This window comes from Neolamprologus brichardi, chromosome 19 (genome assembly GCF_056152115.1).
Source record: "Neolamprologus brichardi isolate AB-2024 chromosome 19, ASM5615211v1, whole genome shotgun sequence".
Lineage (NCBI taxonomy): Eukaryota > Metazoa > Chordata > Actinopteri > Cichliformes > Cichlidae > Neolamprologus > Neolamprologus brichardi.
The window spans coordinates 7,737,296-7,751,860 of NC_142122.1; the positions used below are offsets into that span (position 1 = coordinate 7,737,296).

The 14,565-nt window shown below is 40.9% G+C and overlaps 1 protein-coding gene across 6 annotated transcripts in view; it reads right to left on the reverse strand.

Moving 5' to 3' along the window:
- Window positions 1–14,565, reverse strand: part of daam2 (dishevelled associated activator of morphogenesis 2) — a 111,061-nt gene that overhangs the window by 50,036 nt on the left and 46,460 nt on the right. For all 6 annotated transcript variants that reach the window (XM_087832721.1, XM_087832719.1, XM_087832720.1 and 3 more), the window contains exon 3: window positions 8,334–8,423. In XM_087832721.1, coding sequence (XP_087688847.1) covers window positions 8,334–8,423 — 90 coding nt within the window. The remainder of the gene's footprint in view (window positions 1–8,333; window positions 8,424–14,565) is intronic.

Sequence of the window (14,565 nt, forward strand, 5' to 3'; positions counted from 1 at the left end):
TGCGTCGTGTTTTTGGACAAATGAAAAATAGTGTCAGCATGAGGTTTGTTTCGGCCAGTCTAGTCATATCAGTGCACACACTTCCTCAATTTTCTGCCCCTTTCACGACATTTCTAAGACGTGAAGTGATGGTAAGTTTGTTCTTGTGCTCTGCTTGCTTGATCAAATCGTTCTGGAAGTTAATCACACTTGATGACTGTTTAAAACCTTGTGATAAGAAGCCAGACTTCCTAGATTAGTGCTCATTACAACTGAATGGTGCGAACAGCAGGCTCTGGATATGAAAGAGAAGATTGTATTTGTCTTCATGAGTAAACATTTGCATGAATGTGCTTATTGCATTACACTACTACTCAAATGTCTGGGGTCACTTTTAAATGTCTTTGCTTTGAAACAAATACAGCAAGAAATCATCAAACCTGCTGTTAATGTTTAATAAAGTCATTCATCATAAATAAGTAAAACTCCCATAAGCCCAATTTTAGGATGCATTACTAATGGGCGCCAGTGACATGCTGTCTTTACTAATGCAAGTTTGCTTAATACACGTTAAAATTACTCTTTAATTATGCTTTGTTTTAAAAAAGCTGGAAACTGTTGGGCATATAGAGCATCTTTGAGGGTTCAGCTATAGACCAGCCCAAATTAAATAATCTTGAAGTAAAGTTGACTGATCTCACAGATACATTTAACCAGTCAAATACACCCACAGGTCACTATATTAGATACATCACACTAGTACCAAGTCAAGCTCCCTTTTTGCTTTCGGAACTGCAGTAATTCTTAATGATATCGATTCAACAAGATACTGAAAACGTTCCCCCAAGATTTTTTCCATTGGCTGCACAAACATGATATAAATTTCCTGTTTCCCCACATCCCAACAGTGCTCTACTGAATTGCAGTCTAGTGAGCCGTTTGAAATGACGTGAGCATTGTGACTTGTTATCCTGCTGGAAGCAGCCATCAGAAGATGGGCATGGCGTGGTCATAAAGGGATGGGCATGATTATTAACAATACCCAGATTGGTACAGTTAGTAGGACCCGAGGACCGTCACTCACTTTGCTTTGGACCATCCTCTGTAAAGTCCAGAGATGATTGTGTGGAGAAAAATAGAAGAAAAGAAAGTGTACTTTATTGATCCCCGTGGGGAAATTCCTCTCTGCATTTAACCCATTCACTCAGTGAAGCAGTGGGCAGCCATTGGGTGCCCGGGGAGCAGTGTGTAGGGACGGTACCTTGCTCAGGGGTACCTCAGGGTAGCTGTTCAGGGGAATCGAACCCCCGACCTTCCGATCATGGGGCCACCACTCTAGATAAGCAGTTTTAGGTTTTCCTAATGTTCACTTAGCCTTTTTTGTTGTATCAGTAAGGGACAGTTTATGCTGTTCTGTAAAGTGAGTAGTGCACATTGTGTTAACAAAGCAAAGGAATAGTTTCATTTCTTAGAAAAAGAATAGTCTCGTGACTTTTAAGGTAATATAATTTGAGATGATAAGCAAAGAATTCAGCTTTTCTAATGATGTAAGGGAGCCTAATATGCATCTGGACTTTTTATATTTACATCTACCTACATATGTCATTAAAATGATTTATTAGCACCGTTCCCTTATATTGAGAACGTTCTGCATTTGAACCAGATGTTCTCCCTGTGACGGCAGTGGTTTCCTTTAGGTCTCCCCAGCCAAAAAACATGCAAGTTTGATGTTTTTGTTTCAACAACAACATTCCTAAGTGACCCCAAATCCCTGAGAGTAAGTGCACATCTTTGTATGCAAGTGATCTTCTGGTCCCCTCCTTGGTAAAAACATTCCAGCCGTGTACTCAGTTGCAGCAGTTCAAGGTCAACTCCATCACTTATACTACACATTACCCACGTCTGGTGACACTAACTATGATTTACACTCCAGGTTGAAGCATAGGAGGACAGGAATCCCCAACAGTGTATCAGGTATGTATCTGTAAACCTTTCCTCTTGTTACAACCATCTGTTGAGGTATATATCGTTTCTCTGAAGGCCCTAATACCCGCCTAAAACCAGCGTTCAGGATTATTTCCCTGTCTGTTTGGCAGGCTGTACTGTTTGCAGAGGCACCTGTTGAAAGAGAGGATGAAATTACATATTTCAGCCTCCCTGCTGTCATGCAGCGAGCCTTCTTTAAGATTTCAAACCCTTTTAAAAAAGTTTCACTGACAATGATAATTGAGCTCATTGATTTATATGCACATATACCTTTCAAGTCAGAACTTCACGTACAACAGGGGGTGGAATTCAAAATACTCAATTGGCCACAGTTAAAAACAAAGCACTTTGAAGTGTAATGGCAACCTTATACCAAATGCTCTTAATTTTAAAGATAAGCAGGAGTGTGGGAGGAAGGTACAAAGAAATAACACCATGCTTCAAACTAAGACAAACTGATAACATCACTCGTGTTCGCATGTTTTGCCCAACACACATCTGACAACAGCACATTTGCATGTTCACATTTTCCAACTATTTTCTCCTGGCTGTGGCAACTATCTTGGCACAGTCACTCACTTAAATGCAGTCCAACTGTTCTGGTTCTGAGACAGAGCCAGAATCTATAGATTGGCTCACAGAGACACGTTAACATGTTTCCACGCGGTCTCGAGTTTCTCTGGCGATTGGCCTGCTTGTGAGGCGCCTCACACTCTGTTCCCATTTGCTCAGAGAGGCCCTGGGGGACCCTGGCTGTAATGTGGGGACTCTCATGAGCCATCCAAAATCCCGACAGCACCAGCAGGCAGCTCTGTGCTGAGTGAAATACCCTTTTTTCAAAGACAACTTTATAAGCAAAAAGGAGCACACTGCAGAAGACTGATTTCAAAATGTGTTTTTTGCAACAAAACATCAGCAAAACCATTAATTCGCTGAGCTCAGTCGATTCAAGTGTTCAGTAGTATGTCAAACTGCTTCCATCTCATATTCATTTTTCTTTGCAACGTTTTGGGTGGGTGGGGGTTGTAACTTAATAATCCAAGCTTCAAAGACATATCCACTGAATCAAATATACATTTATATCTCTATTTCACCATTTCATCTAGTGCATCCTCATTTTGGGGGGGGCAGGGGTTGGAACCAGATGCAACTACATTTAGAGGAGAGGGTGACGTGTCAAGTTAACAAACTACATCAATGGATTATAAGGACGTACAATAAAATGCCAGAATTTCACCAACTGCACAGCAACTGAAAATAAAGCTCTTGAATCTTAAGTTATAATAACGGCACCAACACAGCCGAGAGGTCCAGTTCAGTGACTCCAACTAGCTGAGATAAAGCATAGAAGAAGCAGGTCAGTCAAAATAATGCAGACAGTAAAAGCTGACATTTGGACATGGATGTCAACTTCACCGTTTCACTCCCAGAAGTTGTGCAGGAAGTGCTATAAAATAAGTGCATGCACTGAATTTTTCCATGTAGCTCCTGTAATGTACAGTAGAGGACATAAACGATGGGCTGCCCAGTAACTACAATGGCAGTTTCTTAATGCCTACATGTCTATCCACAGCAATTACTTGAGTCAATATTTTCTCCATATTTTCTCCTCCAGCTGTCACGACAATATGTTACCGCCCGTGGAATGAGAGAGGATCATTCGACATTCCAGTGAACCGGTAGGTCCGAGAGGAATATTTATCTGAGGAAGCCGCGATATAAAGTCTCACCTAAGGAGGCAGGAAATGGACAGGATATTGAATTCTGAAAGATTATGTAACACTTCTGCAGGTAGCAAATGTTAAGAGTAAGCAGAATTCTTTGCCTGGGGTCACATTAAGTGATGGGGATACAACACATGTGGCTAATAATTGGAGACAGACGGGAAAGCCATTTCAGGAGATCATAGCACACCATCCAGCTGGGTGATTTGGGGGAACCCACAGAAAAGCCTATTTTAATGGAAATTTAGGGCAGTTTTGTTAACAAAAGCAGTTTTGTAACTACTTTTGTTAGTTTTCCCCCGGAAAAAGGGACATGTTGTGTGATCATGAGCTGAAAACACAGCATGAGTGAGTGCGTGTGTGTTTGTGTGTCAGTGCAGCGCAACTAATAGGAGTCAGGAGACCCTGTTTGGCTCCCAGCACTGAACACTTATCAGGAGCTATTGGATATTACATCGTGTTCTGTACCTGAGGGCTGCAGGACACAAGTCAGGCTTGCAAAAACAAGCATACACACACACACACACAAACCCGACTACAAGTAAGGAATGCAGTACTCTTATTCAAGGATTTACACATGCCATTTCTGTTTCACTTGTACTCAGCACCAAAAACAAATCCCTCTATCCATGTTTTGCAGATAAACACACCGATAAACGCCCAGCACCTCCAGCTGTGGCCAACTGGGTGGCTGAGATCAGAAGCAGAGATATCGGTGTAAAGCCTGATGAACTCTTCACTAGATCATAATTACATCCAATTCTCTTAGATCACTGCTCATGAAAGTTTGCACGTTCCTGTTACAGGAGAAGTGTCTAACCACCTAACATTAATACTAAGGTTGCATTAATCAAATTTTTTGTGCTATAATGTTTTGAATTCCATTATTTATATATCTCATTATTTCACCGCAAGTGTTCAAGTCCATAAAAAGTTTGGCGCTGTCTGTTTTATGATCTCGTTCAGCTCTCTGTTTACACAGCAGGAGCATTTATGATAACAAACTGAGTTTATCTTTAAATGAATAGCCCTTAATTTACCAACAAACAATGATGTTATTTCACAGGGTCACGTTAAGGCCATCAATTCCAACACTGCTGCTGAGAAAATGTGTTTTCTCATGTCAAAATAGCACCGAGTGCCACACCACCCATGACGCCTACAGCCTAGGAGTGACTCACTTTCGGAGCTAGCCTTGAGTGGCCATTAGATGAACTACAGGCCAAGAGGTTGATACCAGGCTGAGCTTCTGCCATCAGGAAAGGTCAAATTTATCCACAACACTATGTTTTTCCTCATTCTGATATTTGGCAATAACAGTAATTATCTGAAGCTCCTGACTTGCATCTCCATGATTACAGGCATTGCCCTGCTGCCGCATGATTGCCCAATTAGATAACTGCATGAGAAAGCTGTAGTACAGGAGATCCCAGTAAAGTGATCCATGGCTATCTGTTGTTGTTATTAGACCCGTAGTCGTATTTGTTGTCCCACAAAGAAGCTTTCAGTTCTTCAGCTGAAGTAAAAGACTGCGCCAAAATGGAACTGTTAATTACAGTTTGCTGCAAATGTGTTAACCGGTTTGTTTTGCAGGTGAACAAAGTTAGTCTGTTGTGCCCTCGGTGGCTGCCTCCAAGTGTTATCTAACCACAACAACTGGATCCGACAGTTGGCCGGAGGAAACAAGGGGAGTAGTGTTTGTCTCAGAGGGGAGACTGAGGGGAAATTCTGCTCTCTGTTTAAATCACTGTCATGCTGTAATTCTCTGCAACAGAGGGCAACGCTGTATGTTGTACTTGTGTTTGAATAACATGCAATTTTTCCTTCCTATAGGGTGGTTCATGTTTGTGCGGTTGCGTGCATGTGAGGGCAGCACACACACACACACACACTTCATTATTCTGATATTGCACACCAGTTGTTTTTTCCCCCTCATTCTCCATTATGCCGCCTCCATCCATGAATAAAGGGTTTGTTTGGATTTTCCTCCGGCTTTCCGCTGTTCAGTGTTACCCTGGTTTTGCTCTCTGTTTCCTGGCCTGGATACACAGCTGATTTCTTTTTCTTTCTTTTTTTTTTTACCTTAGCTTCACAAAGTAAATTATTTCTGACTAGCAGAGATGGGGGAGGAATGACAAACTAATATATCCTACATCTGAACCCGCACAGTGCAAACCATTTGAGTTCCAATATGCCCAGGCTGCTGCCAACACTTTGTTTCCACTGACTTCTACAACTGTACAGTGAATCCTTATAAATGTCTGTGAGATATTCAATAACTGATACGGAGGATTACAAAACTTTTATGTGGGTTCACATTCTGCCAGAAATTCAAATCTTTTCTTACTACGCAGGGTATTTAAAGTGCAAAGCATACTAAGGTTATATCAGAGATCTTATATGATATCATAGCACAGCAACTGCTGTAGATCTACCTAATAAGAATACAGTCAGGTCTCAGATCTGCATGTACTATCTCTACCACCCATATCTTTACAGTTTTACTCAGATGGCATTTTAAATATATGTCACTGGGTGTTTCCTTTCCTTTCCTAGTTCTTCAGGGTTCTTGAAGAACAGTCAAAGCTTATTGAATGTCCGCTGCCTTTTGTTCTGTTCTCTGTCAAGATGATCCCACAGTGTTCCAATACCTTTGAGATCTGAGCTCTGGGGAGCCCGGTTGAGCAACGATAGTGTTAATCCTTTGTTTTTTCTATTCAGATATGCTTTTTACTGCATTGGCAGTGTGTTTGGAATCGTCGTCATGCTGAAAAATGAAGCTCCCGCCAATCAGATGCTTCCTGATTATATAGTGTCTTAAAATCTGATTGTCATAATTCCATCTGTTTTGAGAAAATTTCAAATGCCACCGACTTAAATGCAGCCCCAAACCACGACACAGACTCCACCATGTTTTACAGATGGCTGTACACACTCACTGTGGTACCTCTCTCCTTACATCGTCCATACTCTGACAAACCAAAAATTTCACATTTGTATTCAGCACTCCGTCAAACCTGCTGCTTTCATTTTGTTCTTGTGTAATTTGGCTTCCTTTCCTTAAGAATGGCTTCTTGATGGCCCCCAACTCTGAATTTATACACATGTAACAGGAATCATATGTACATCTCATTTTCTGTATCACTTTTTCAAATGTTCTTATCTAATACTTTCCCAGCTTAGTGAACACACTTATGAGCATGATTTTATTCTTCTGATTATGTGGACGTTTCAGTAAAATCTGACCAATACTGTAGGAGGAGTATTGATTCTTGTGATAAAAATGTAAATGTCCCCATAAAAAGAGAGATGTAACCTTGACCAAGAGCACAGTTTGGATGAAGACCCATTAGGGGATCAGTGTGTGCAAGTTTTATTGTGAACTGTGACAGAACGGACAGATGACAGATGCTTTGCCATGGCATCAGCTCATCGGTCCTTCAACTGGATGAAATAAGAAGGGGGAATTACACTGATGATGTGGGCAAACCAGGATATTTCCCAATTATCACCCTTCAGGACCGAAGCGACAGATGCCACAGATCTAGTTCATGACTGGCCCTTACTAATGTGAACACAAAAATAAACCTAATGATAACATATACACATGTGCTGTATATGCCTCTTCCAGCTATAGATAGATGAATAAATAAAGACTTTAATATTGTTTTATAAGGGTTTAACAATAATGACAAAAATAAAAAGATTACAACTTCTTCTGCTATTAATTTAACTGGCATTTCATTTCATTTCATTGTAAACTGTTGCGGTGCTCCAGTTTCCATCCTCGCCTTGTCATCCTCCCTCTGAACACGCCACAGTTCCACTACTCTTCTTTTTCCTAGTAACTCAATACAAGCAGAGACTTTTACACACGCAGGTGCGCACAGACACACACATACACACACAAAGCAGTGTGTTTACCCCTTTTAAAAAAGGTTGTCAGAGCATATCACATCAGCGAAGTCAAGCTTGCATGCCCAGGAAAGTGGAAGGAGTGGTCTAGTTCTGCTTCCAACACCAAACGCTCAGCCAACAAAACAAATCAGCAAAGAAAAAAAAAAAAAAAAAAAAAAACACAGGAGAGGGTTTACAACTATTTATTCAATTTGCAATTGAGGGATGGAGATGGGTCTGAATTCTCCTAAAGCACAATGTAATTTCCTGGTGGATGTTTGACCACAAAGTGAGACCAGAGTTGTTGTGGAGAGACACGCTGAAGGGTATGAAGAAAACGAGCGTTGTTTTGGCGAGGGGAAAGGGGTGAAAGAGAGGGCTAACCATTTTTTTCTTGTGCTTTACGGTATGAAAACAATTCATAGGCAGCATGAGGAAATTGCTTGCTTGCGTATAGAGAATTAGGGCCTTAAAAAGGTTGTGGCATGTAACCACAACCTGCAGAAAATATTGTGCAATCTATAGCTGGCATAATATGTCCATATGTTTACGTCAAGGCAAAAATGAGAAGCTGGAAAAGAGGTGGGCTGTGTGGCTGAGCTGATTGAAAATTCTTAAAAGGCTGCCTTCAATAACATTCACTGCTGACAGTTCAGCCCTAAACTGTGGGTTCAGGCAGCCAGTCAATATGGGGCCAGCCAAAGATCAGAGCCCATGTACGAAAAAGGACGGCAGAGGCCAACTCACCTTCTTCTTGCTGCAGTAGATCTGCCATTTCTTCTCATCGGGCAGAGCAAACATGGCCTCCCGGTTCTTGTCTGTCAAATCCAGCTCATCCTGCAAAAAACAACAACAAAAAAAGAAGGAAAAAAAGTTTGTTTTTGTTTTGAATTTGATGCTACTGATATATTTCAATAACAGGAACAGTGGCATGCTTCCCACTACATGTCATCACATCTTCTTATAATAATACCCTATGAGTGGGAACTGAGGAGACTATTTGCTGAAGTTCTTTAGCCAAATCCCCCCCCCCCTTCTATTTGACATAGTATTTCAGCTGCTTCTTTTTATCACAGTTTTTTAGCCAGACTTTTTACAAGCAAGTATGCATTGCAAGTAGTTTAGATCTTGAACTGCTTTAATGAAGAGCCATGCATGTTGGAATACAAGCAGAAGGTTTTGTATTGTCTCGCTGAAATACAGAATAAGATGAGATAAGATGACCTTTATTAATCCCACAGGTGGGAAATTTGTTTTGTTACAGCAAAAGTGCAAAGTTATGTAGCAGAAATTAGAAAACACTGGAATCCAATAAAATAAAATACTATATACAATAGAATAAAATAGAATACAATACAATAATATATACAATAGAACCTTATTCTATTGTATATATTATTCTATATACAATGGTCACAAATACACAAATGTCACAAATACACGATGTCATCCCTGAAAAACACATCACCTGGATGGGCAGCCTATATTGCCATGTAGCATTAATGGTGCCTTCGCACATTTACAAGTTACTCATTCAATGTGCATAAACACCCACCTCCACCCCATACCATCATAATGTACACTTTGAATTGTAAGCTAATAACAAGGCTCTGCTTCTCTTCAGCATCTGTCAAATAGAATTTAAGATTCTGGTTGGTCAGACTAGAGGACAGTTTTCCACTTGACCTCCACCTCAAATGAGCTCAGGCCCAAAACGAGCCTCAAATGAGCTTCCATGCTAGAGGTTGACATGTTGATGATGTAGTGATAAAATGTGATGGTTTGCAATACAGACATTTCCAGCCTTTATTGCCTTGTTGTTTTGTTCTGGTATCACATTTAAAATGAGAAAATACTTTCCAAAATATGGCAGCAATTTTTTTTTTCAGTGTCAACATTTGATGTTCTTTAAGAAAAAAAAACAAGAACTTTGAAATGATTTGCAAACTATTGCGTTCCTTTTTTTTAACATTTACCACAGCACACATCCCAACATTTCAAAACAGGCTCATGTTTTTATTGCAACTCATCAAGAATAAATGTGCAGAAAAACAGTGATTAAGAATAAACAAACATAACAGCCCAGTAGCATTTAAAGACTGACATAATATAATCAACCCGTCCCTCGGGACACATTCCTAGAAGCCATGTTGTTTCCTTATCCCTATAACAATACAGACATTTAAGCAATGAGTCGAGTTTACACAGCCACATTTAAATCTCCTTCCCACAGACAAGTGTTTTAATATTCACCCTGCTGCTCTACTCAATTCTTCAGCTCAGTACAAGGAGCCTCCTGCACCTTTTGAAATGCATATGAGCCCAGGAAATGAGTCTCTGTGTGCCAGGGGAGGAAAAGTTTAAAGGAAGGGGAGTCAGATGAAGGAAGGACGCAGAAAGAGAAATGCATTCGGGTTAGAGACCCGGAGGCTATGTGGCTCTGGAAATGGGCTGGCACAGAAGAGACAACTAGAGGCTACATCACCAGGGCTTTGTGCTCCGGCTCAGGCTAATCTCACCATAATAGTTTTGCTACGATGACGTAAACGAGAAGAGGGCGAGCCTCCTGGGGCCCCCTGGAATGAAGATGACCACCAGTGGCAGAGGTGGGGCCCCTTTAAAGCCGACCGGCAGATTCGCAGGGTTTGCTTTCATCGCTTTTCAGCAGGACGGGGTGAGGTGGCCCGCATTCCAAGAATCGGACACTATGAAGGATGACATCATCTCTCGTCCTTTCAATGGGCTAACCAGCAGTAGCATTATTGTGGGTTTGAGAGGGGAAAAAAAGGGAAAATCCGATGGGTGTGAATTTCAAGAGGGTCTATTACAAGTAGAAACCACAATGAAGCCTTAGAATCTTTAGTTCAAGTGGCTTTCATCTCAGCAGCATGATTCACACCCAGAGCTCATCATCATGGGTCTACAAGGCCGGCTGTATCAAGGGGGAAGCTCACCCCAAAATCGAATTTACATATTTATACATACATATTTATTTTATTTATTTATTTGGTGATTAATTGCACCTACCTTGTGAACAATGTCACAGAGTGACAAGTGTGGAGACCTCACAGTCACATTCACACTTACAAGCAATTTTGAATCACCAAAATGCACGTCCTTATGCCGTGCAGGTACGGGGAGACTACAAACTCTAAACAGAAAGAGTCCCAGCTAAAATCAAAAAACATAACTCACATTTAAATAAATGACTTCATTTGCTATTACATACATTAAAAAGAAAAAAATATTTTTTAATTTGTAAAATGGGACATAAATTGATATTTCTGTTACCATTTGAGTCTTTATTCGTTAAGCAGACACAAAAACAAGTGTGAAAAGGAAGAAACTATAGACTACAAGAAAGCAGCTCATTCTGGCCTGCCGCCTGCTCGCCGGGTCAAAGCCCTGCTGTCCAAGCTGTTGGTCTTTGGAGGAGCTAATACAGAGAGCCGGTGGGGAAATCATGAGAATGAGACCCGTGGATTTGAACCAGATGGCAGTTGAGCCTGTCTCAGTTCATAGCTGATCTCTGTGCTATTTTGTGTTCTCCGTATAGACTCCTCAGGCCTCTCAGTTTAAGGTCTTATATGGAAAGAAATTATGTGAGAAGAGCATAGATTACAATAGTATTCCATTTAAATATAATTCATTGATTACATAAGACTTTATGAACAGGATAATGTTGACGGTCTCAGGCTCTGCCTGTGCTGTTCTGCGTCAGAATCAAGGAAAAGGGAAAAAGAGATGAAGTTGAAAATGAGGACATCGACTGGGTGTAGGAATGTTCATGTCATGCCAGCTGTAAGGAGGACTTTCACTTTCCAGTTATGCAACTTCCCATCGTCCCTCCCCCATCACCTTTAAAATGTGCTCCAATACCACATCCACATCACATGGCATCTCCTCATGACCAGTACAACACCCAAAGAGCATGCAGTCCCTTTCTCATTTTTCCAAAACAAAAGCAAACTACTTTCCACTTCATGAAGTACCCCAGTCTTCTCACTCCAGCAAGCTTCAGTTGGAAATTCAATAAAAGCAAAGCTAATATTGTTACACCTGCTGTCTGAGAGGGGAAAATACATACCTAAGGCCTCCCAAGCCCTTCTTTCATATTTCACCCCGAGCTCCCCATCTAATAATATGACAAATTTATTTATTTTTTAAGAAGTGCTACAGTTGCAATCTCCGAGTGTCATGCAGGCATGCAGACAGATAACTCTGTCACTCAATTTCCTGCTTCTAAAGACGGTTGGGCTTCTCAAATGTCCTGAGATAAAATGAAAAGGAATGGAAGTTCCCAGACAGTTATTCAAAGCAAAACTATTTCCATATTCAGCATACAAATGAAGAAAACTGGAGCTGCACAATGAGAACAAATATAGAAACAAGGCATAAAAAGGACAGAGTAAGGTGCAATGAACGAACAGTTCCTTCATCATAGATGTCAGGTGACATGACATCTGGATCACAGCTGCTGTGACCCATAAGTTACCGACGTCTCAAACTAACAGTTTTTGCTATCATCATCATGGTGCTTTGAATCCAGATACCATGACAGCAGGGCAGAACTGACTGTGTTATCGAGGGACACTGAATGCTCACCCTGTGTAGCCTCCTTCATCCCTTAAAGGTGACCATGGGACAAAATGCAAGAGTGCAGATTTTCAGGCACTTCCACACTTTTCAGGCCTGGAAAGAGCGCCTGAACCATGTTGCAGTGATCTACTCTGTAAATATAAAAGTAGCCTGGTCTTTTTATGCAAGGTGTGCATTAGCTTTTAGCTAACTAATCATAGCTAATGAAGGCAATGACCTTTGCTTTAATAATCATTTCATTTCCCCAGTGGCAGCATTATTTAAACATCCAGATATGAATATGAATATAGCAGTATTTTATTTTATGACATCAGTGTGAGAGGAGAGAGTCTCCAGAAAATATGTAAAATGTAATGTGTAAAATGGATGTAAAGTAGATTTCAGTGTTTTATGGGGATTGCAAACACCCAAACTTCCTGTCTACTCAGTTTCCATACCAGTCATGTAATGGAACAAATTAACTTAATTAAAGGTATTATTTAAATCGTCCTAACTTTAAACTGACAACAACACAACTATTCCTTAAAAAAAAACAGATTAGGAGTGATGCACAAACTTAAGCGAGCCTAAAGCAAATAGATGCAGAAGGTTTTCCAATACTGCCAGCAATCGTAATGAAGATATCTTTAAACATTTGGCACATATTGAGGCTTCTACAGCAACATAAAATTAATTTGTATGAAATAACACACGTCAGATGATTCAAACACGTCTGCAGGGACTCTGAATTATTTATTTCCACCATATGGGAAGAATGTAAAATAGGACAGAGGGATGAGTCATGCGATTGAAGTCTAAGCTGTGTATGAAACTATAAAAGCCGTACCGCTGCAGGAGAACGTTAAGTGAAGAGAAATTAAGTGTGGGAGTGGAGACAGAGGGTACAGACCAGAGAATGGGAGCGAAAAAGGTAAGGAAAGACATTTTTTAACTAACAACTGACCTTTTAAAAATATTCCTTGTGTAGTCATAGTGTCAGTGCTTTAACTAATAGGCCGACATGGTTTTGGGGTTAGGGCTACATCAAAGCCTGTTGGTTTGGCACGTTCTTAATGCTTGAGTATACATGTCGACATGGTGCCGTGTGGACAAAGAACAGAGGAGGAAACGCCTACTTTGAAGTGGACCCAGTCCGCTCATTTCCAGCTTCATATTTTTATTCTTGAACTCTAGAGTACCGCGGCATTATTCAGAGGTCAAAATTATCCCTGTTTATCTAATTCTGGCTCTTGGTGAAGCCCCTCAGTGGATCCAAGACATTGTAGCTCCTCCCACTTTAAGCCAACCATCTTCTGCTTTACCTGCCAAACAGAATGCTTGGAGAGCAGGTGGGTGGAGCCCCATGATACAGAAAAAAGGGGGGGTTAGAACTCCTGCAAGTTTTGGATGTGTCTTTGATCCAACACAGCTGATTTAAATGGCTAAATTACCTCCTCAACATGTCTTAAAGTTCTCCAGAGGCTTGGTAAGGGTGACATCTAAAACCTGCAGGACACCCGCCCTTGAGGCTTGGATTTCCCCACCCCTGCAATCTGAAGTCTGAGCTTTTGGCTCATTACTTGTACTATACATACACTCACCTCATTATTAGAAACTTTGGTCTATTTAACATGAATAGCAAATAAGATATAAAAAAAATTAAAGCAGGCCTGTTCTGCTTTAAAAAAAATGACCGGTGTACATGTGGAGTATAGGCGTGACACTGAAACCGGAAGGAAGCAAAATGTGCAGGAAGAATGAGAGGTCAGTGAGTTACAATGTGTGAATCACTGGCACTGGAGTGGGAGTGGGTATGTCTTTGTGACTGAAAGTGCGTGGGGTTCCACCTAAATGGGAAATGTGGAATCCAATAATGACATCCTCTCCAATGCATGTGCGTCTATGAGGTGGCATTTCCAGAGTGGATATGAATGTCTTTACCTCATGTGAAGTCTTACAGTGCTGGCTCAGATTAGTCTGGTGTAACACACACACGCACACGCGTACAGTGCGTATATATCCTCCAGCAATCTCTGGGCGAGACAGGAAGGCAGAAGAAAGACGTGCAAGATGGCAGGAAGTCATATGAGGCCTCAAGGGGACCCTCAGGAAGCTATAGCTGCCATTATTGACCAAACAAGTTTCAGTGAGTTTGACTGTGTGTGTATGTCAGCCTCATATACCAGACGCAGCCTCTTGATTACTCCTAAAGACCAGTACTGTTATTAACAACAAAGAAAAGATCAAAGATTTACTTTTTTAGTCTTAAGACGTGGTGAGAAATTAATTTGGTCACATCATTCATCTCTACAAACCATCACATATTGGGCTCGCTCCACTTAGCAGCATTGAGATGAGTCAGAGTATCCTTGCTTTGATGAGTCAGTCAGTAGCTGTTAGT